We start from the raw sequence: 22031 nt of genomic DNA, 5'->3' as shown, positions 1-22031 counted from the left end.
GACGAGTGAGATAATCAAATTTGCAGATGACACAAAATTGTTCAGAGTAGTTAAATCACAAGCAGATTGTGATAAATTGCAGGAAGACCTTGTGAGACTGGAAAATTGGGCATCCAAATGGCAGATGAAATTTAATGTGGATACGTGCAAGGTGATGCATATAGGGAAAAATAACCCATGCTATAATTACACAATGTTGGGTTCCATATTAGGTGCTACAACCCAAGAAAGAGATCTAGGTGTCATAGTGGATAACACATTGAAATCGTCGGTGCAGTGTGCTGCGGCAGTCAAAAAAGCAAACAGAATGTTGGGAATTATTAGAAAAGGAATGATGAATAAAACGGAAAATGTCATAATGCCTCTGTATCGCTCCATGGTGAGACCGCACCTTGAATACTGTGTACAATTCTGGTCGCCGCATCTCAAAAAAGATATAATTGCGATGGAGAAGGTACAGAGAAGGGCTACCAAAATGATAAGGGGAATGGAACAACTCCCCTATGAGGAAAGACTAAAGAGGTTAGGACTTTTCAGCTTGGAGAAGAGACGACTGAGGGGGGGATATGATAGAGGTGTTTAAAATCATGAAAGGTCTAGAACGGGTAGATGTGAATCGGTTATTTACTCTTTCGGATAGTAGAAAGACTAGGGGGCACTCCATGAAGTTAGCATGGGGCACATTTAAAACTAATCGGAGAAAGTTCTTTTTTACTCAACGCACAATTAAACTCTGGAATTTGTTGCCAGAGAATGTGGTTAGTGCAGTTAGTATAGCTGTGTTTAAAAAAGGATTGGATAAGTTCTTGGAGGAGAAGTCCATTACCTGCTATTAAGTTCACTTAGAGAATAGCCACTGCCATTAGCAATGGTTACATGGAATAGACTTAGTTTTTGGGTACTTGCCAGGTTCTTATGGCCTGGATTGGCCACTGTTGGAAACAGGATGCTGGGCTTGATGGACCCTTGGTCTGACCCAGTATGGCATTTTCTTATTCTTCTTATTGGGGATAATATTGCTTAGATTGCACAAATATAAAGAATGCCTATGCCACATCTGGTGAAAATGGCCAACTTTTAAGACAAAAGTGAACAGATATTTTAACTGAACTCCTCAGGATAGGGATATCCAGCTGAGACTCACAAGTGGTGCTGTAAGAATGAGCAGATGAGGGATCTGCATCTTGCACCAGTGTTTGTACATGCACAGGACACTGAAATGCGTTTTTTTTTTTTTAAACATACAGCATGAACTCTGATATCCCGCTTTCATATTAGCTCACCACCTTTTTGTCTTGTTACCCTTCTGTATCCAGGCTGTGTATTCTTTTTGTGCTTGGGGATTTTCTACATGTTTCGACCAAACATCTCTTTTGTGGCACCGGTGCAAGAGAAAGTGGTTATTGGACTCTTCTTCTTGGGAGCCATCCTATGCCTCTCATTCTCATGGCTGTTCCACACTGTCTACTGCCACTCTGAAGGGGTCTCGCGCGTCTTTTCCAAGTAAGTACCGGTAGATGCTTTTATAATTTTGAACACAGAACTTTAAATGACCCAAAGAATAGCTTGAAAAATAGGAATCAACCACAACAATATAGATTCAGCTATATGAAGGAACTCATTGAAAAGGAATATCTAGCAGCCGTCATAAATTGCCACAAAATGCTTTCTGGCTTGTATAGTCAAACAACGGGTAAAACGTATGCTTGAACGGTGCGCTGTCAGAAGGCAACCTACCAGTGATCTGCTCCGCGACTGACAGAGCAGATCGCTGGTAGGCTGCGCTCTGACAGCGCACCGTTCAAGCATATGCTGTTACCCGTTGTTTTGACTAACCAAATTCAGCCACTCAAATTGCATTTATAGTATGTCGTCACCTGGAGCTCCCTGATGATGGAGTAATATACTCCGAAACACTGCCATGTCTGAGGAAGAACTTCGGGATTGTACATGCCATTCTTTGTTTGTGGACTGAGATAAGTGCATGCATTAGTTTTTTCATACCATACAGTGCCTGCCTTTATGATATAGCCCCGGAAGGAGAATATCTAATATCTATGCAGCCTATGATTAGACAAGCCCAGTGCTATACGGGCTTCACTCTACAAGCCAGAACGCATTTTGTGGCAATTTATGACGGCTGCTAGATATTCCTTTTCAATGAGTTCCTTCGTGTAGCTGAATCTATATTGTGGTTTATAATTTGAACAGCATGTGTGAATGCAGACCCCACTGCTCCTGCACATGATGAAAGCTTCCTCTGTGTACATCTCAGTTGCATTGCATGTGTGCCGCTCACAACTTCATTCTTGACATAGACATTATTTAGCTGGAGGAAGATTCTCCTCGGTCGTGCTGTCCCACAAGTTGCTTCTAGTCATGTCTTCAGCATACCTGGCAAGTGGGTGGTCTTGTATTTAGGAGGCTGAATGCAGAAATGCACTTCTCTTTCCGGTGTTTGACTGGCATTTTTCTTTCACACACAACTGATGTGAATACATGCTACTGTGTGTGGGTTTTTTTTTTTTTTCTAATTTATATCTTCAAGCAGCCTTTCCTGAAAATGTTTATTTTTATTTTTTGACTTAGCAGTTTTTTCTAATCCTCTTGTGTATTCAGCTCGGTCGGGATCGGGGCTGGGATCCTGGTGCCATGAACCCTCCTTCGCAGTCACTCCCCTCCCATTGTACCTACTCTGATCATTGCAGTGACGGTCTTGGGCCAAGAGCCTCACACCATGCACCAGGTCTTTTTCCAGAACCTTGCAGTCATGGGTCCTAAATCTTCCCACTGCATATCACTCCTGCGTAGCGACCCCCAACATATCACTGCAGTAGCCCCAGCTTGTCTGGGGAATGAAGATCCGACTTAAATAGAACTAGGGGGTGTTCCACAATTGAGGCACCAGGCTATCCTCCCAGCTTTTTCTAAAGTATTAATATTTTTTCTTGGTGTGTGAATGTTACTTTTGGGGACACAACTTCCCACTGCACCTGTACAAATTGCTGAAGTTAGGCATCCCAAGACAAGTCTCCTTTTTAATCTTGTAAAATGCATGCTGTTGAAGGTCAGGGCTGAGGTGAAGCTGGGACTTCTTAACATCAAATCATATTTAACACTTTTCATTGTTATGAACCTTGCTTTTTACATTTAAAAATAATTTTACTTTTGAGTAGTTATGCTGTGCTTCTGTGTTTAGGTAGTTGCTATGCAGTTTGAATGTAGTTTTGAACAACACGAATGCTTCACCCTGCTGATACGGCAGCTTTTTAAAAAATTAGTTTACTGTGCCATATTTATTTACAATTTTGAATAAAAGCTAATCTCTTTTTACAGGAGGAAAGTGCTTGCAGGAGGACAAAAGAAAGCCATTAAAATACTCTGTGCTTTCTGTTCTGTTAAACTGCAGTTTATGTGCCCACTCCGTGCCTACTAATTAAAAGCATTTATGCATTGGCGCAGGTCACTTTGTGGAATGGAGTGCTCCAGTTCAGTTTGTGTCCCTGCTCCATAACTTTCAGGCTAGATTTGTTGGGGTTTCTGTATAGAATTATCTCGATTACTGCTGTGTGATGATTGAATGTTTTTGCCTTGGACTGGCCTCTCTGGGTTTTGTTTTCTCTGTTCGTCATGACATCAACAACGACTTATTACTTATCCATTGTTTGTCATGAGAAGAGAAGACAGTTTGAGCTGAACTTATGTTTTGTTGATTAGTAATGGATAAGGTTGGAAAATTCAGCTCTAATCAGAAAACTGAACAGATAAGTTGGAAGCCACTGAGCATGCCTGCAACCCCCGACCTCTTTATTTGTACAGTTCAGAAACTGTTTTAAAAACTGGGCAATCATTTTAGATCAGCTGTGCTTATGGGCTGCTGACAAACTCTCTCTAGTATTTCTCTTAGATAGATGAGCTACAGTAATGTCCTTTTAATGAACTAATAGTCCATAAGACGTTTGTCCACCTGTAACTTAGGATCCTGCACATTGTACATGCTTCTGTGTGTAATGTAGAGGAGGAGATCGTAAGTGAAAGAGGAAAGGAAGGGGGTGTTGGAGCTTTATTAACCTTTAGGTTTTTTCTTTTTTTTTTTTTAGGTTGGATTACTCTGGCATTGCACTTCTGACTATGGGTAGTTTTGTCCCCTGGCTGTACTACTCCTTTTACTGCAATCCCCAACCTTGCTTTATCTACTTGATTGTAGTCTGTGTACTGGGCATAGCAGCCATCACAGTCTCCCAGTGGGACCTGTTTGCCACTCCACAGTACAGGGGTGTGAGAGCAGGTAAGACCAGATTTTCTGTTTTTCTCTTCTTGCTCACTAAAGCTTTTATGTCTCTCATGTGCACTTTAGAATGAACAAGTAAAGCCTATAAATCGATCACAAGGCAGGTTACTGCTCTGCAGGGTGTGGTAGTTTGACACTCAGGTTTAAGATGCCACCCTGCAGTCCGATAGCCCTGTTTGAGTACTAACTCAGTACACAGTGCAGCAGCATATTAATGACATCCACTGTGAGCCTTGTTCTTCTGTCTGCTCCCTTCCACACCTTCACTACTATGGTTTCAATCCATGTAATGCTTATTTACTATAAAAAAAAATGGATCATTTCAAAACCTGCATTAAATGTGTATTTTGTAGTAATTGCTCGTAGAAATGGTTTGAGTCTGCTTATTTTTCACTAGTGCCTTGTGTGAAATACCTAAACAGGCAAACAAGCGTTAACCAGCTGCACTACCCAAGCAACGTCATCCTCCATTCCCACTGGAGGGGAGAGAGAGAGAGGGAGACTGCTGTTACAATGAAGACACGGCCAACGTAATTGGAATTCTTTTTCAAACTCAGTTGCTTCTGTATGAGGCAAAAATGACTTTGATGCTGTTTTAAAGGTGTCCCCTCTCTCAAGTACCTGGCCAGTTTTATATTCAAATATTTATTAAATATGAGTGTACAAAGCATCACAAAGTGTAAGGTGTTCCTGCATATACTGAAATAGGAAACTTGGCCAGTTTTATTAGTAACTCCTGAAACATCAAATATAATGCTGGCTTTAACATGTGGATAGCCGTATTCAAGCAAGAATGTCGTCATGCTCAGCAGGCTGAATATTATACCATATATGCTAAAGGCATGTTTGCGTTGCATACCTTTTTGATACAGTTTCCAATAGAAAAATGTGATCAGTCAAACAGAACAAAATGAGTTGTCTACACAGGGGAGGGATCATTTGATTCTAAGAAAAAGCTAGACACATATCAAGGAAAAATGGCAAAGGGAGTGAAGGACCCAAAAAGTTCATGAATCCAGGGTCTTACGTTAGAAGTTGAAAATCATCAGAGGTTCTGGGTCTTAAAGTAAGAGAGCTATAGTGGAAGCTCTAGAGAGTAGATGCAGGGGGCCATTGACTTGGATAGCTGTGGGTTTTGAGAACGTGGAGAAAAGTAATCATTGAGAGGTTTGTGATGGCCAGTGCTGGATAGGAGGCCATCACAAGCTGGAGGAGAGGAAGACTTGGAGCGGAATGGAGGAGCAATGAGAGACCCGGGAAACGTTTTAGAATGACTTGATAGGGCTGTGGACATAGCAAGTTGGGAAATGCTGAATGGATTTTTTGGTTTGTTTTTTTTAAGGAAGGAGTAAACAAATGCAAAATCCAATAAACTGGGAACAGCAGAGGGTAGCTCTCAATGTTAATATTTCAAATCCCATGTCATTTAATTTATATCTGAGTTCTCCGTTCCAGCCTGTGAGGGCCACAAACAGGTGTGGTTTTCAGGACTGCCCTACTATGCAAACTAATTAGATTTTCATACCAGGTGCATGAACATATATCAATATCAAGACCTGTTTATGTCTTTTTATCATTTGTTACATCTAATACATTTGTTTTGGGATTGGAGAACTTTTTTTGTTTTCTTCAGTGCCCTTCACAAAATCTCCTTAAGCAAAGAATGGGAAAGATTCTAACATGGGAATTTCTAGAAATATAATACACCAGTATAATGGGCCAGAGTCACATTGATTAACCCAGCAATTTGCTGTTTACTCTGAATAGACAGACTTGATTCCATTGCATCTCAAAATAGATTGAAGCACCTCAGGGTTAATTCTTGTGATAAAAAATAATTTATCTCAGTTCTAAAAACGTGTCTGAGTTTTGAAATCTTGAATTGTGTAGGTGGGTTCAGTCTCTGAACAATCAGTGCTTGGCCACAGTCCTACAAGACTTCCAGCGCTGCTTGTTTTGTGGCTGCAGTGTTAAGGCTCCATAAATGCTACAAGTAAGAGCCTTATTGCTGAGTGCAAATAGGACTACCTTTGAATTAAGCAATCTAGTTATATCGTATGTCAAGGTCTCCCTTCTCTCAAGGAAAGGAGATGGTCAGTTTGGTAGAGGAGGCAGGAAGATTGTGTTTCAATTCTTTTTTGGGTAACTGCATGATTAGAAAATGTTGGGTTTTGTTTCAAATTTCGGAACATATTCCTTATGATGCTTGGTAAGGTCTGCATTCCATCCATGTTCAGTCTGACATCTCTTACCACCTTTTTGATTTGTCTAATCATAACATGTCACGTCTTGAACAGTACAGTGATGTTCTTACAGGGCAGAACTTAATACCGCAGTTCTTGTTGGTTTTTTTTCTTGTAACATACATTTCTCTACATATTTGTATAGGCTGTACAGAAATTTGTGTGCACAGATGCTGCAAGACTGTACATATTTTCTTCAGAAGAGCGCATTTGTGAAAATGCGGGTGTGTTTGAGAAGTTGCAGGAATTCTGCAGTTCTTGAGTTATTTCGGTTGCGCAAAGCTTGCTGTGTACAATGGAAAAAAACATATTTTGTATTTAAAGTAAAATACAACATAATGTGCCACAGATGCAAAACCCTACACTAAACTTAGGAGGTGGACAGATCCTTTCCTTTAAAATCTGCAAAAAAACAAAAACCCAAACCACAGCAATTTCAGAGCTGTTGAATGTTGCACTCTGTTGTATTCTGTAAGTAGGTTGAAATAAGCCCAGGCGGTCATCAAATCAGGTATTCCAGGCATTCTGATATCCCTGGAATACCATGTAGAGAGCTGCTAAGGCAAATAAACACTGCTGCTGCAACCAGTTCTGCAACAGTGACAAACAAATTTCTTCCTGACCCCAAAAATGAGAAATTCAATAACTGAATTTGTATGTTGTACATCTTTGATTTCTACCATGCTACACTAAAGCATTTGCCACAGAGTGGTTAATGTTCTAAAAGATTGCAAGTTGATATTCCATAATATTGGCCAGGCTCATCAAGGTTTCAAGCATTTTTATTTTTTGTTGGGAGAGTACCTAAAATTCAGGATGAGCTCCTGGAACTCTCTGCCCCATGATTTGTAAGTTTAACCCCTTCACCACCACATCTTTATTTATTTAAAGGCTTTTTCTATGCCGACATTCATAAGGCACATCATGCCGGCTTACATTGAACTGAAAAAGTAAATACAAAGAACAAAAACCGAATCATGGTCATAGCAAAACAAAGAAAAGGTATAACAAAAGGTGAAATAAATATAAAGGAGGCATTATAAAACAGATATTCGAGCAAAAGGGTAGGGATGAAAAGGAAAAAAAGGGAACTTTATACAGTCAAAACAAAATTATCTTAGCTAAGGATTCATGGGTCGGGGGAGTTCCAAACAAGATTCAGGGAAGGTAGCGTACCAAAGAATCAGGGGAAAGGAAGAGGTTGGGAGGTGCTAGAGGTGGAGGGTGCGGGGGGGAGGCTGGCTAGGGAAGGTCAACAGCGAGAACTGTTTAGGCTAAGGTCTACATTATGTTTGTATTGGGGTAGGCTTGCTTGAAGAGCCAAGTTTTGATTCCTTTTTTGAATTTGGTGAGAGACTGCTCTATACAGAGGGGGGCGGGGAGCGAGTTCCAGAGGGAGGTACCAGCTATGGAGATGTCCCTTTCTCTGGTGAGGGACAGATGCGCAAACTTGAGGGAAGGGGTGTGTAGGGTGCCTGCATGGGCACTTCTTATGGGGCGGTTCGATGTGCGGAAGCGAGGCATTTCTTCGAGCCAGGTGTGGTTGAATTTGTGTAGTGAGCAGTGAAGGATGGTCAAGGCTTTGTATTGAGATCGGAAGGCGATAGGTAGCCAGTGCAGTTCCTTTAAAATAGGGGTGATATGTTCAGTTTTGCGGGTATTTGTTATGACTCTGGCCATGGAGTCATAACATCTTAAGAAATATCTGTTGGTGTCTCCTAAGTTTTAGGTGTAAGTCATTGCTTTTTTTACCCACTATCTTGGCTGTATCCAGAATATGTTGTCACAGTTTGCTGTAAGTTTCCATTTCTTTGTGTGTCTTTTTCTGTGCTGTTGTCTTATTTTAGCAGCCCAAGTGTTTTGAGGCTCGAGATACCACTTTATTGTGGATCAGTTTCAAGGACAAACAGGATGGGTGACATCAGAGCTTGATGCGGAAAACTTTAATGTCAACGTTTCTATAAATTTTGACTAGGCATACGGTGTATACTCCTCATGCCCTATACCACACATCCACATGTGATCCCTCTTCAATCTTTTTTTCCGCAGAGCTGTGAGCCTCAAAGTTGAATGAACTCTTAAAAATGTTTGACTTTTTGGCATAGTGGAAAACCTTTTTTGTTTTCGCAATTTTTTTTTCTCTATTTTGATGCCGGGTCCCTCTCTGTGCTTTCCCGTAGTGTCCCCAGTCAGGGTTTTCAACTGCTTTGGGTAAGTTTATTTTCGTGGTTGATTCCCCATGGTGGTGGTGCCTTGGTTGCCCACCAGTCATTGACACCCACCACTGCCATTCTGTCCTTTGGCCCTTTTGTTTCGCTCTTTCATGGCCACGTTTTGGTTTTCGTCGATGCCCCCAGTGTCTGCGGATCATATCTATCACCAGTCTGCATCCTCTGGCTGGGGGCATCGCATAATGTTTGGGGTTGCCGCTTGTGTAACCAGATGACCCTGCTTCAACTTGACAAGATGGAGCACCTCTTCGGGTTGAAGTCCAACCCATCGGCATCTAAGGACCTTGTAGCCGCACCAGTGGACACCTGGCCACGACATCAGTGGGACCATCGGTTCCGTTGAGGTTGCCAATGGATAGGGGTGCCGGAGACCGACCACTATCAATCTTCTCCGGTTCGACGATGCCAGGTTTATCATCTTCGACCTCAGCACTGGGGAAAGATTGGGCTGAACATCGAGGGAAGCCTAAGCATCATCAGCACCAATCCCTATCGATGCTCGGGAATGCACAGACTTTGCTTAGATGCTGCCAAAGCAACTCCGTGGCAAGGAATACCAATCCTCCATCGATGCCCGGGGTCCACAACAGTCCACTGTTCCTGGTTCCAGTCGTCAATCCCCCCGGGATTGCTTATTAAGCTTCCCTAGTGCTGAGGTCGAAGATGATAAACCTGGCAACGTTCGAGGAGGAGCTGGAATGTTGAGTCCAGTTGGTGGAGGAGCGGGCGCTGCACTGATGGAGCCGGTACCATCTGTTCTCATACCACTTCTGGAGAAGCTCAATGTGCTCATCAGTCCCTTACCAACCCAACTGGCATCAGTTTCCGGGTTGGCACCAGTACCCAACATGGCACTGGGGCCACCTCCTACCGATGTGGTGGTCGTCGCCATTTCCTCCAAGGAAGAAGCTCACAGAGGCTGGCGGTATCGCCAAGGCCTATAATCCCACCCCTGTCCAGTTCTATCGGTGCCTGCACCTGTGGGCATTGGCCGAGCACCTAGAGCCCCATCCCCTGTGACATAGTGAGGATGAGGGTCCTTATGACCCCTGGAGGGGATGATCAGACGGAGTCTTCCTCTGAGAACTCGGATGGTCTCCTGTCATGCCCTTCTCCTCCAGAGGAGCAAAGGAAGTCTCTGCCTGCAGACTAAACCTTTGCAGGTTTTGTGAGGTTGATGGCAGAGGCCATCTCATTCCAGCTATTGACGGAAGAGGATGCCAGGCACAAGATACTTGAGATCATTTAATTTGTGGAGGCTCCTAAGGAGATTGTGGTGGTCCCGGTACACAAGATCATTTTGGAGTTGCTGCTGAGGATTTGAAAACATCCCCTCACAGAGGTTTATTTTTAAAGCAACGCACGCACATGGACATGCTGATTTTATAACGTACATGCCTGCACGAGCAGGGGAGAGCAAATTTTCACTATTTATGGTGATGCAATCGGGCTGCCAACGCATGCTTCCCCGGGACAGCGTCGAATGGCGCTGTCCCAGCCTGCCTCCCGGCTAACCCCTTTGGAGAGGCCCTGCACTTGTGTGCGTACCAGGGTTTACGCATGTGGTTGGGCCCATTATAAAATGTGCACAGCGCGCACAAGGCCCAGCCACATACATAAACCCTAGTATTTGTGTGCATGGGCCTTTGAAAAATTATTTAACAGAGTCTCCTGTCAGTAAGAAGGCAGATGGGGTTTACCTCATCCAGAAGGCTGATGGATTCAATAAGCATCAGCTACCCCACCTCAAGTGGGCCAAGCGTTCTCGGACCCATTCCTCAGCGCCCCTGGATAAGGGACCACAGAGCCATGGACTCTCTTGGGAGGAAGGTGTTCCAAGGCGCCATGCTTATTTCCCGTATCTCTGCCTACCAGCTGTACATGAGCTAATACTCATGGGACATCTGGAAGCAGGTGCAGGAGGTGGCTGAGCAGCTGCCTCAACAGCAGCAGGACACCCTTATGTCACTGGTACGCAAAGGTTTGAAGTGTGGAAAACACGAAGTCCATGCGGCCTACGATGTTTTCAAGACTGCATCAAAAGCCTCTGCAGTGGGAATCTGTGCCCGCAGAATGGCATGGCTGCAGGCCTTGGATCTCTGACCGGAGGTACAGGAACAATTCGCTGATGTGTCATGAACAGGAGAGAATCTCTTTGGAGATAGGGTGTGGCCCAACTTTGGAACCATCGTGATACTCTCCACCAGAGCTCCAGACCTGCCCTCTTCCATGTACCGATGATACATTTACCCAGTCAAGGAGATTTTCTATGTGGTGTGAGCAGAAGGCGCTAGATCAGTTCTACTGCCCCACACAAAAACTGCTTGATTACCTTCTACACCTATCAAAGGCTGGCTTAAAGACTGCCCATCTCTGTTCAGCCTATAGTGATATGTTTTATGCAGGGTCTGCTTCAGTTGAAGCCTCCAATAAGGCCTCCTGCTGTGTTTTGGAACCTCAATATGGGGCGGATTTTAAAAGGCGCGCGAATAGCCTACTTTTGTTTGCGCTCCAGGCGCAAACAAAAGTACGCTGGATTTTAGTAGATACGCGCGGAGCCGCACGTATCTGCTAAAAACCTGGATCGGCGCGCGCAAGGCTATGGATTTTGTATAGCCGGCGCGCGCCGAGCCGCGCAGCCTACCCCCATTCCCTCCAAGGCCGCTCCGAAATCGGAGCGGCCTCGGAGGGAACTTTCCTTTGCCCTCCCCTCACCTTCCCCTCCCTTCCCCTACCTAACCCACCCGCCCGGCCCTGTCTAAATCCCCCCCTTACCTTTGTCGGGGGATTTACGCCTCCCAGAGGGAGGCGTAAATCCCCACGCGCCAGCGGGCCTCCTGCGCGCCAGGCTGCGACCTGGGGGCGGGTACGGAGGGCGCGGCCACGCCCCCGGACTGCCCCGGGCCGTAGCCACGCCCCCGTACCCGCCCCCAAAACGCCGCGACGACCGGGCCCGCCCCCCGACACGCCCCCCTCGGAGAACCCCGGGACTTACGCGAGTCCCGGGGCTCTGCGCGCGCCGGGAGGCCTATGTAAAATAGGCTTCCCGGCGCGCAGGGCCCTGCTCGCGTAAATCCGCCCGGTTTTGGGCGGATTTACGCGAGCAGGGCTCTGAAAATCCGCCCCTATGGTTTTAGCTCAGCTGGTGAAAGCTCCTTTTGAGCCGCTGTGCACCTGTGACCTGAAGTACCTCACCTTGGAAGGTCATATTTTTGGTGGCAGTAACTTTAGCACGCAGGGCCAGTGAGCTCCAGGCCTTAGTGACTTATCCACCTTATACTAAATCATGTCATGACAGGGTGGTCTTGCATACACTCCCTAAATTCCTGCCTAAGATTGTGAAGGATTTCCATCTTAACCAGTCAATCGTCCTGCTATTATGTTTTCCCCAGGCCCGATTCGCTCCAAGGCGAATGAGCACTGCACAGTTTGGACTGCAAGCAAGCCTTAGCCTTATATCTGGAGTGGGCAGAAGCCCGTAGACAGCCCACCAACATTTTGTTTTAAAACTGTTAATACACACAATGTTAAACGCCTGACATACATGACTCTGAAGCATGTCAAGCATTTACTGAACAGTCAACAAAGTATTAGAACTTTTTCCATTTTTCCCCACCACAGTACCATAACCGCTCCTCCCAATCCAGATTAGCACAAAATCAGTGTTCCCCCTTCAAATCTTACCCAAGCCCCAAACCCCCAACCTCACCTCATAAGTATCACTATTCAGTTGCACCAGGGTCCTACATGCTACTTACTTTGTATTTCTTTTGATAAGAATAGGTTGGACGTTGCCGTTGCCAAACAGACACTATCCAGTTGGCTAGAAGATTGCATCTCTTTTGTTATGTCCAGGCGGGACTGCAACTTGGGGGTCATGTCAGGGCTCATTCGGTCAGAGCCATGGAAGCGTCAGTGGCCCACTTGCAAGCAGTTCCTATGGAGATCTGCAAAGCTGCCACGTGGAGTTCCCTCCACACATTCTCATCCCATTACTGTCTGGATAGGGATGCCCAATGCAACAGTAGGTTCGGCCAGTCTGTTCCTAGGAACCTGTTCGAGGTATAGAACCCAACTGTCCCAACTTAGGGCCTGTTTCGATTCAGGCTGTCTCCCCCTCTTGTTACCAACAGCACCGGTAGTGGTGTGCCTGTTGGCACCTGGTTAGCTGTCTGGTCCCCTTTTGTGTTGGGGAGCAGCCTTTAGCTAGGGATTCACCCATGTGTGAGGACTACTATCCTGCTTGTCCTGTAACACGTGTTTTTTAAGGCAGCAGGATGTTAGTCCTCACGGAAGCTACCCTCCACCCAGCGGATTCTGTTTTCTCCTATTTCTATTTTACATCGTAATTCTATGTTACAAGACTGAAGAGGGACATCGCGTGGTATAGGGCATGCTGAGTATGTTCAGTGTACCTAGACAACGTTTCTAGAAACTTTGACATAAGTTTTCTGCATTGGGCTCCATCTGACGATGTCACCCATGTGCGAGAACTAACATCCTGCTATCCTTTGTATTGCTTTTGTACTGTCAAACTGAAATGCTTAAGTCAGGGCTTCCCAAACTTTTAGCCAATGCAGCCTTTTCTTTTATTTAGAAAATGGTTTTTCATATTCCTTGGGAACCTTCCACTTTACTCATAGTCTGTTGTTGGTTTTTACTTTTCACACCTTGTTTGCCACTGGGGTTCTAAATTTTCAGCCTAGAGGATGAATTTGGAAGCCTGTGGGGCAGAATTCAACAAGGCAGCTGCTCCTTGGTTGGTCAGCAAGAGGCATACAAATTGTATGTATTCATTGCTTCTTTCCTTTTAACCCACCAAAACATCACCTAAACTTCATTAGCCTTTAGAGCAAGAAACCAGAGTTTGCCATTGTCAACCTGTAGCGACCCTCAGAAATCAAATGATTATCATAAGCAGCACGGTTTCCAATTAACTAGCCTAGGAGCCCTTTGGTTAGTGCTGTACTCTGCCATGTTGGGGGTAAGGTTACCATTTCATCCCAGATCAACCAAACAGTCTGATTCCTTTCTGGTTTTATTCCATTGCATGCATGTGATTTGTGGTTCTGGATGGCTCATTGATTTCCCTAAGAAAATCAGAGCTACAAATCCATGCATGTAATGGGGCAAAACCAGGGACTGGATCAACCTGTTTTGACCCATGCTGAGATTGCAGCCCCCTACATGAGAGGCCAGGGGTTGATTATACAGACTCTCCCGGCTAAGAAGGAATGGAGGATGGCTTAGATAAATTGTGGTTTTATAGTGGTGGCAACTAAAATGCTGTATTGCCAGACAAGCTGTAGTGGATTTAGCTGATGTGTGAAAGGAACATAAGAAAAGATGCTGAATGCCATTGTAGGAGTTATAGTGAAAGAAGATAAGCCTTGTAAATGGAGCAAGACATCTTTTGTTTTAAAAGACAAACTTTTTATTCCCTAAAAGTCCATTATGTCCCAAGAATATTCAGAATTAAAGTTCTGAATACTCAACAGTCATAAACATACATGTATAGTGGTTGAACAAAAAACATCCTTGACTTCAGTCCATATGGTTACAAATTCTGTTAACATTTTGTTTAATATTAATAATTATCATCTGCAAAACATTATTATAAACGTTATATAACACTCTAGATGTTTGTTTTAGCTTATTTAAAATTCATGTTGCATTGCTTGCAATAAGCTTCCTACAACATTTAAATAAATTCCTGTATTGTGAATCAATATAAAATGTGTAGATGCAACATAAACAATTTTTAGAATGATTTGAAGTCTATATCATAGTGGGAGAATAGCTCTTTGTGTGGGGTCCACAGTAGGCACAAGCTTGTATAATGTTTATTGCCTTGTGCTTCAACTGTCAGTATATGTTAGCATAAACATTTAAATATTACAATTGGTTTTAGGGAGTAAGCAGGCAATCAAATGATTTGTTTCTTTCAGCTCATATGGATTTTCTGAAACAAATGAAATGTGATATAGGAACTCCTTAATATAATAGGAATGGTTAAAAGGTTTCCCATTTACTTAGGGAGTCAGGCATTATACTCTAAATTTTATGATGGATCAGATGGTGTAGATAACGTACCCATTACCCCTTGTGCCAGATATTGCAAGGCAAATCCAGTAATGTTCAATGTGGATAGGGTTTGAAAACCTGAAGTCACCTGTGACCAGTGTTCTCATACTTTAGTGATAAGCAAAGAATTCTATGGTACCTTTCTATGGGGATATATTATAGTTGAGCAAGAACAAGATTACCCCAAGCAGTGAGCACCTTTCCAATTAGAGTGATCACTTGGATGGGATCATAGAACCTAGATAATCTTGTTGGACATAGAAGATCCCTGATCAAAGAGCAATATAGCAATTGTAAAACAATCCATGCTTTTTCCTTTACTTTTTTCCTTAAAAAAAAAACAAACTCCAGGAGTTTTTAGAAGCATAGTGAAAAGACTGTATAGCCTATCTGGTCTGCCCAACTAATTTAGCTATTCCATGCTTTCTTGAATTCAGAATCCATTTTTGTCTCCAGCACCTCCACTGGGAGACCATGCCACGCATCCACTAGACTTTGTAAATAAATATTTGCTAAGGTTACTCCTGAGTCTTTCCACTTTCACCCTCTTCCCATCACCCCTCATTCTAGAGCCGCCTTTCCTTTGAAATAGGCTCGCCTCCTGTGCATGGAAACCTTAGAGATATTAAATGACTATCATAGCTCCCCATCTCACTTTACTCTAGGGTGTGCATGTTTAGATCTTTGTCTATCCCCATATGCTTTAGAATAAAGACCAATGACTATTTTAGTAGTCATCCTCTGGACCAGTTTCAACCAATTTATAAACTTTTGAAGGTGCAGTCTCCAGAATTTTACACGGTATTCTAAATGAGGTCTCACTAGGAACCTATACTTTTTCCCGCTGACCAGTCCTCTCCCTATGCAAGCCAAACATCTTTCTGTCTTTTGCCATCACTTTTATGCACTTGTTTTGCTGCCTTAAGGTCATAAGAATAGATGACCCCCAGATCCTGCTCTTCTTTTGTGCTTAGAAAAATTTCACCTCCAATACTGTACCTTTCCATTGTTTTGGGGGTTTTTTCCTGCAGTCTAGATGCATTACTCTGCATTTAACATTAAATCTTAGCTGCCAGACCATAGAGCATTCCTCGAGTTTTGTTAGATCCCCCCTCATTTTTTTCCATATCTTCAAGGTTGTCTAGCACATTGCAGATTTTGGTATCCTATGCCAAAACACGAACCTTTCCCAATAATCCTTCCACTTTTACTCATGAAAATGTTAAAAAGATCTGATCCAAGGAACTAGCCCTGAGGCACACCACTAGTAGTACCCCCCCTCCTCTGAGTAAACTCCATTTACCATTACCCTTTGTCGTCTCCCACTCAATCAGTTTCTAACCCAGTCAACCACTCTAGGGATGATCAATTTATTTATAAGTTGCCTATGCAGCACCTTGTCAAAAGCCTTACTAAAATCCAAGTTCAGTACATCTGGAACTTTCTCTTGCCCCAACTCTTTAGTCAGCCAATCAAAGAATTTGATCAGAATGGTTTTGGTTAATGTATTTATTTATTTAATAAACTTAGTCTGCTTATTCACCATTCTAATTATAAAAACATAAAATCAACAAATACAAGCAACAAAAGCTAAAACAAAATATAAAACAATCCAACATATGTATATAAAATGAACCATATCTTGGTAACCTTCATTTTCCACTTGTATTTTATTTTGCCCGGGAATTTTAATGATAGAACAAAAGATGTCCGTATAAAAATGACTTTGATATAACACACAGGAGAAAAATCAGTGGAAAAGTCATTTTTCCACTAACTTCTTTTTAGTTCTAATATTGAAATTCACAAGCAAAATAAAATAAAAACTGAAAACTAAGGTCTCTAACCATATCATAATTATCATTGCATAAAAAATCAGCCAACAATTGTTCACAATACTCTAATCCAGCTTCCTGCACTCTTGTAGATTGAGGTTCGAGTGGGAGCTGCCCCTGAAGATCCAGCATTATCTCCACTGTTGATCATTTGTCACTGAACCAGACCAGCTTGTCTACCTTTTGTAAACTTAAGCCTGTCTCTTTCCTGAGGGCCCAAGGGATATAATTTGGCCAGGGAACGAACATCCTTCACTTTTGCTACTGGAGATATCTCCTCCATATCAATCAGATCTTTTTATTCAGTGGAAGGATATGGGAAAACCTGATTTGGTTGATCAGTCTGGAGGGGGGGATAAGGGGTTTCGTCCTCTACCAATGAATTTCTGTGTACAATAAACAACTCCTGTTATGATATCCTGGCAAGACTGTTTGTCTTACACTCTTCATTTCAGCGTTTATTTGGGTAGAGGGGGATTTTTCAGCTTATTAATGTAAATGTAAGTTGTGGTTTTAATAACTGTTTTGGTTACTTGTCTCACTTTCTTTATTGGTTGAGCATTGTCTCCTTTGTGCTTTTGTTTTGTAGGAGTTTTTCTGGGCCTGGGCTTGAGTGGAGTCATCCCCACTCTGCACTTCGTCATTGCTGAGGGATTCCTGAAGGCTGCTACAATGGGTCAAGTTGGCTGGCTGGCACTCATGGCCTCCCTCTACATCACAGGTGCTGCCCTGTATGCTGCTCGCATCCCTGAGAGATTCTTCCCTGGCAAGTGCGACATCTGGGTAAGTGTCTACAATACTTGGAGGCAAAAATAAAAGTGCCCACTTAATACTACTTACCTAAAAGAAGCATCTCTCAAAATATTAGATTTTTTTGTTTTTCTGAGGATAAGCAGGATGGCAATCCTCACATAGGTGACATCATTGGATGTAGCCCGGCACGGAAAACTTACATCAAAATTTCCAGACTTTAACTGAGCCTCAGTGAGCATGGTCACGCATGCAATATACCATGCATTCACAGTGGGTTCCCTCAGTCTCTTCTTTTCTGTGGAGCCTTGCATCTCTCACTCGGGTGAGCCCCAAATTTTTCTTAACTTTCTTCACCTTGAAGTGTGTTTTCATCGCAATTTTTCGTGTTTCCTCACACAGTCGACATGGGGTCCCTGTTCCCCCCCCCACCCCCCAGTTCTCCCATTAGCATCCTAGATAGGTTTTTCAACATTTCTGGATACGTTTATTTTTGTTGTCAATCTCCCAGGGCGATGGTGTGCTCTGTGCCCACTGGCCTTTGGCCACTGCTATTGATTTCAATCTAGCATCCTTTTTGTTTCAAGGCAGTATGTCCACTTTGGGTTTTAAACAGTGCCCCAGCTGTGCGAGGTCCATGTCTATCATAGACCTCCATGATAGATGCATCCTCTGCCTTGGAGCATTGCATGACGTTTGGGGTTGCAGCAAATGTGCCTAAATTACCCCCAAAGGATATAAGCACTGGCTAGTCAAGATGGAGTGCCTCTTTGGACTGGAGAAGACGGATCCATCAGCATCGAGGGACCACTGAGCCACACCGATGGAACAGAGCTATTGACATTGGTGGGGCTGCTGATTCTGTCGAGGTCTTTGGCTGCCATGGATGCTGGAGACAGGCCATCATCTGACTCCTCCAGTTCTAGGTGGTCAGGTTCGTTGACCTGCAGTGGGGAAGGACCGATCTGAGTATCAAGGGAAGCCAAAGAAGCATTGGTATCTGTCCCCTGGGATACACCAGCTTCTGCTATGATGCCGCTGAAGCAACTCTGTGGCAAGGAGAGCCAATCCTCCATCGATGCCAGTGATATGCCATGGTTTTCACCAGTCCCAATGCACTCCACTGATTCTTTTCTCCCTTTTGAAGAGATTCTGGTTATGCCTCCTGGGTCTCAGCCTGTCCTTCCATTGGTGATTTACGAGGAGGAACTAGAGAGGTGCATGCAGCAGTGGCATTGGTGTTGGAACATCGACACCGGCACTGTCATTCCTTGAGCCGCCACTGCTGGAATCCCTGAACATGCTCGTTGGTGTATTATCAACCATAACCCTGGTATCTGTTCCCACGGTGGCATTGAAACCAGCACCGGATTGGCTGCCGCCTTCCAATCCGGTGCTGGTCCCTGGTTCTTTAGAGAAAGAAACTCCACCGGTGACCCGGAAGTCACTGGGGCCTGGGCTAAAATGGCCAGTTGCATCAGTACCTACACTGCTGGCCGTGGCAGAGTCCCTAAGGCCCCATCAGCAGAGATGAGGCCTCCTATGATCCCTGTGGGGGTGATTCCTCCGATTTTTCTGACACTTTGGATGGTCTCCCCTCAGAACCATCTCCTTCAGATGATCAAAGGAAGTCTCTGCTGGAGGACTTCTGCAGAATTTATCTGGGTGATGGCGGAGGCCATCCCATTTCAGTTGCAGACTGAAGAGGATATCAGGCACAAAGTGCTAGATATCCTCCAGTATGTGATGCCTCCCAAGGAGATCATGGCAGTCCCAGTGCATGAGATCTTTGTGGAGTTACTGATGAGGATGTGGGAGCACCGCCTCACAGTACCTCCTGTTAACAGGAAGGCAGACATGATTTATCTCGTCCAAAAGGCTCTCAGATTCAACAAGCAACAGTGGTCATCAAATCCACTTTCAAGAAGGCCAAGTGCTCTCTGACCCATTCTTCGGTGCCCTGGGGAAGGATCAGAGAGTGATGGATGCTCTTGGGAGGAAGGTACCAGCTTTACGTGAACCAGTACATGCGTGACATCCTGAAGCAGGAGCAGGAGGTTGCCAAGCAAAACACCCTGCAGTTGCTGGTGCATGAGGGTCTAGAATATGGAAAACATTGGGTCTGTTCAACCTTCAATGTTTTAGAAATGGCATAGAGGGACTCTGTAATGGGCATCTGCGCTCGATGACTTGCATGGCTCTCCGGAGGTGCAGGAGCAATTCACTTATGTACCATATACAGGAGAGAATCTGTTCAAAGCGAAGGTGAAGGATGCAGTGGCCCAGATCTGGATCACCATGCAGCACTCTAAACAGCTCTCAACTGGCACTCAGGACTCATCCTCCTTAGCCAGGAGGCCATCTAGATTTGGGCCCAAGAAGTACTATCTTCCGCCCCCTCGTTCCCTTCAGCAACACCAGACAATAGAGGGCTCCAAAGCAACAGCAGACACCTTGGTCAACTGGGGCCAGGATTTTGACTGGATCACAAGGATCATATCCAGGTTGCTCGTACCAGGAGCGATGGGACCTGCCAGTCGGGGGAAGGCTATGGTTCTTTGTGAACCTGTAGCCCAATATAACCTTGGACCAGTGGCTCCTTTTCATCATTTGTGAGGGGTACAAATTAAACCTATTGGATACCCTGCCAATTTGCACCCCCGCCAGCCCATTTTGGGGCCCGGTAGCACATCAGGAGGTACCAGTAGCGGAGCTCTCCTCCCTCTTAAGGACTAGGGTGATCAAACCCGTCCCACTAAGGCAACAAGAGTGGGGATTTTACTCCAGGTACTTCCTGATACCAAACAAAACAGTGGGACTCTGTCCCATCCTAGACCTAAGGGCCTTGAACGAGTTCATCAAAAGAGAAAATTTCAAGATGGTTTCCCTGGTCACCTTGATCCCCCATCTTGCCAAAAAGGGGACTAGCTTTGTTCCCTCAATTTAAAAGATGCCTAAACTCACATCAAGGTCTTCCCAGGTCATCTGAAGTATCTCTGATTCGTGGTGGGAAAACAGCATTTCCAGTATCAAGTTCTGCTGTTTGGGATCGAGTCAGCCCCACTTGTCTTCACGAAATGCCTAGCCATGGTGGCGGCGCACCTTCACAGACTGGGAATTCACATTTCTCCGTATCTGGATGATTGTCTGGTCAAGAGCACCTCTCGGGCAGGGACCGAGGAGTCATTGAGGGACTTCAATAGAGCCAGCAGGCATCAGTTTGGCACATGTTGAGGCTGTTGGGCCACATGGCCGCTACAGAACACATCACTCCCTTGGCATGTTTGCACATGTGAAAGGCCCAATGGCCCTTAAAGTCGCAGTGGTAACAAGCCACTCAGGAGCTTCAGGATTGCATCCGAGCCACATCGTCCCTTCGGGCCTCTCTGTCCTGGTTGGGGGAAATCTCAAACCTGGAAAGAGGGGTGTCCTTCCACCCAAATTGTCCTTACCACGGTTGCATCCACCCTGGGCTTGGGAGCTCATGTAGATGGGACTCAGTACACAGGGTTTATGCTCCGCCCAGAAACGTCTCTGCCAAATCAATTTCCTGGAGCTGTGGGCGATCAGGTACGCGCTGTGGGCTTTGAGATGGCTGTCCAACAAAATTGTACTGATACAGACCGACAACCAACTAGCCATATGGCATGTCAACAAGCAGGGAGGTACGGGATCATACCTCCTGTGTCAGGAAACTTCTAGATCTGGTCATGGGCCCTCTCACACAGGATCGTGCTCAGGGTAATGTATCTGGCCAGAATGGAGAATGTGATAGAGGACAGACTGAGTCAAGCCTTCAGACCCCACGAATGGTCTCTGAACACCTCTGGGGAAGCTTGGATGTGTATTTCTTCTCAGCGTCTTGGAACAGGAAGGTTCCTCAGTTCAGCTCCCTGTACAGGGGACAGGGCAAACCAGTCTCAAATGCCTTCACCCATCATTGGGGCGAGGGTCTTCTATATGCGTATTCTCCAGCTCCACTGGTAGTGAAGACTCTCTTGAAGCTTTGTGAGGACAAATGGACTATGATCCTCATTAGCCCTGGTTTTGTTTCCACTTCTCTGGAAAATATCCATCCGGAAACCAAGCAGGCTGGGGACTTCCCCAAATATCATCATCTAGGATGAGGCATGTTGCACCATCCCAGCCTCCAGGCCCTGTCGCTCACAGCCAGGATGTTGAGAAGCTGATATTGCAACCATTTGATCTCTTGGAAGATGCATCTCTGATCCTGATGGCTTCCAGAAAGCCTTCCACTAGAAAGTCCTATGGACTGAAGCAAAGAAGGCTTTCCATGTGGTGTTAGTAGAAAGCCTAGATCCTGCTCTTAACAAAAACTGCTTGACTACCTTCTTTGCCTTTTGGAAGCTGGTTTGAAGATCAACTCTGTTAAGGTTCATCTGAGTGTGATTGACGCATATCACTGTGGTGTAGATGGTAAGCTCATCTCTCTACAGCCTATAGTTGTACGTTTCATGCGAGGGCCTGCTTCAGTTGAAGCCTCCCTTTAAGAACTTCCGCTGTATCTTGGGACCTCAATGTGGTGTTGCCTTACTGATGATATCTCCCTTTGAGGCACTGTGCTCCTGTAACCTGA

The 22031-nt window shown here is 44.7% G+C and overlaps 1 protein-coding gene across 3 annotated transcripts in view; it reads left to right on the top strand.

The window, feature by feature from the left end:
- Nucleotides 1-22031, top strand: part of ADIPOR2 (adiponectin receptor 2) — a 147515-nt gene that overhangs the window by 112373 nt on the left and 13111 nt on the right. For 2 of the 3 annotated variants that reach the window (XM_029599900.1, XM_029599899.1), the window contains 3 exons: nt 1317-1503; nt 4101-4288; nt 17274-17467. In XM_029599900.1, the coding sequence (XP_029455760.1) occupies nt 1317-1503; nt 4101-4288; nt 17274-17467 (569 nt within the window). Of the gene's footprint in view, nt 1-1316; nt 1504-4100; nt 4289-4713; nt 4860-17273; nt 17468-22031 lie in introns of those variants that run through there. The other variant, XM_029599901.1, reaches the window with a different exon arrangement.

Source organism: Rhinatrema bivittatum, chromosome 4 (assembly GCF_901001135.1).
Source record: "Rhinatrema bivittatum chromosome 4, aRhiBiv1.1, whole genome shotgun sequence".
Classification (NCBI taxonomy): Eukaryota; Metazoa; Chordata; class Amphibia; order Gymnophiona; family Rhinatrematidae; genus Rhinatrema; species Rhinatrema bivittatum.
The sequence above is the reverse complement of the archived record's forward strand: the minus strand, read 5'-3'. Positions and strand labels throughout refer to the sequence as shown.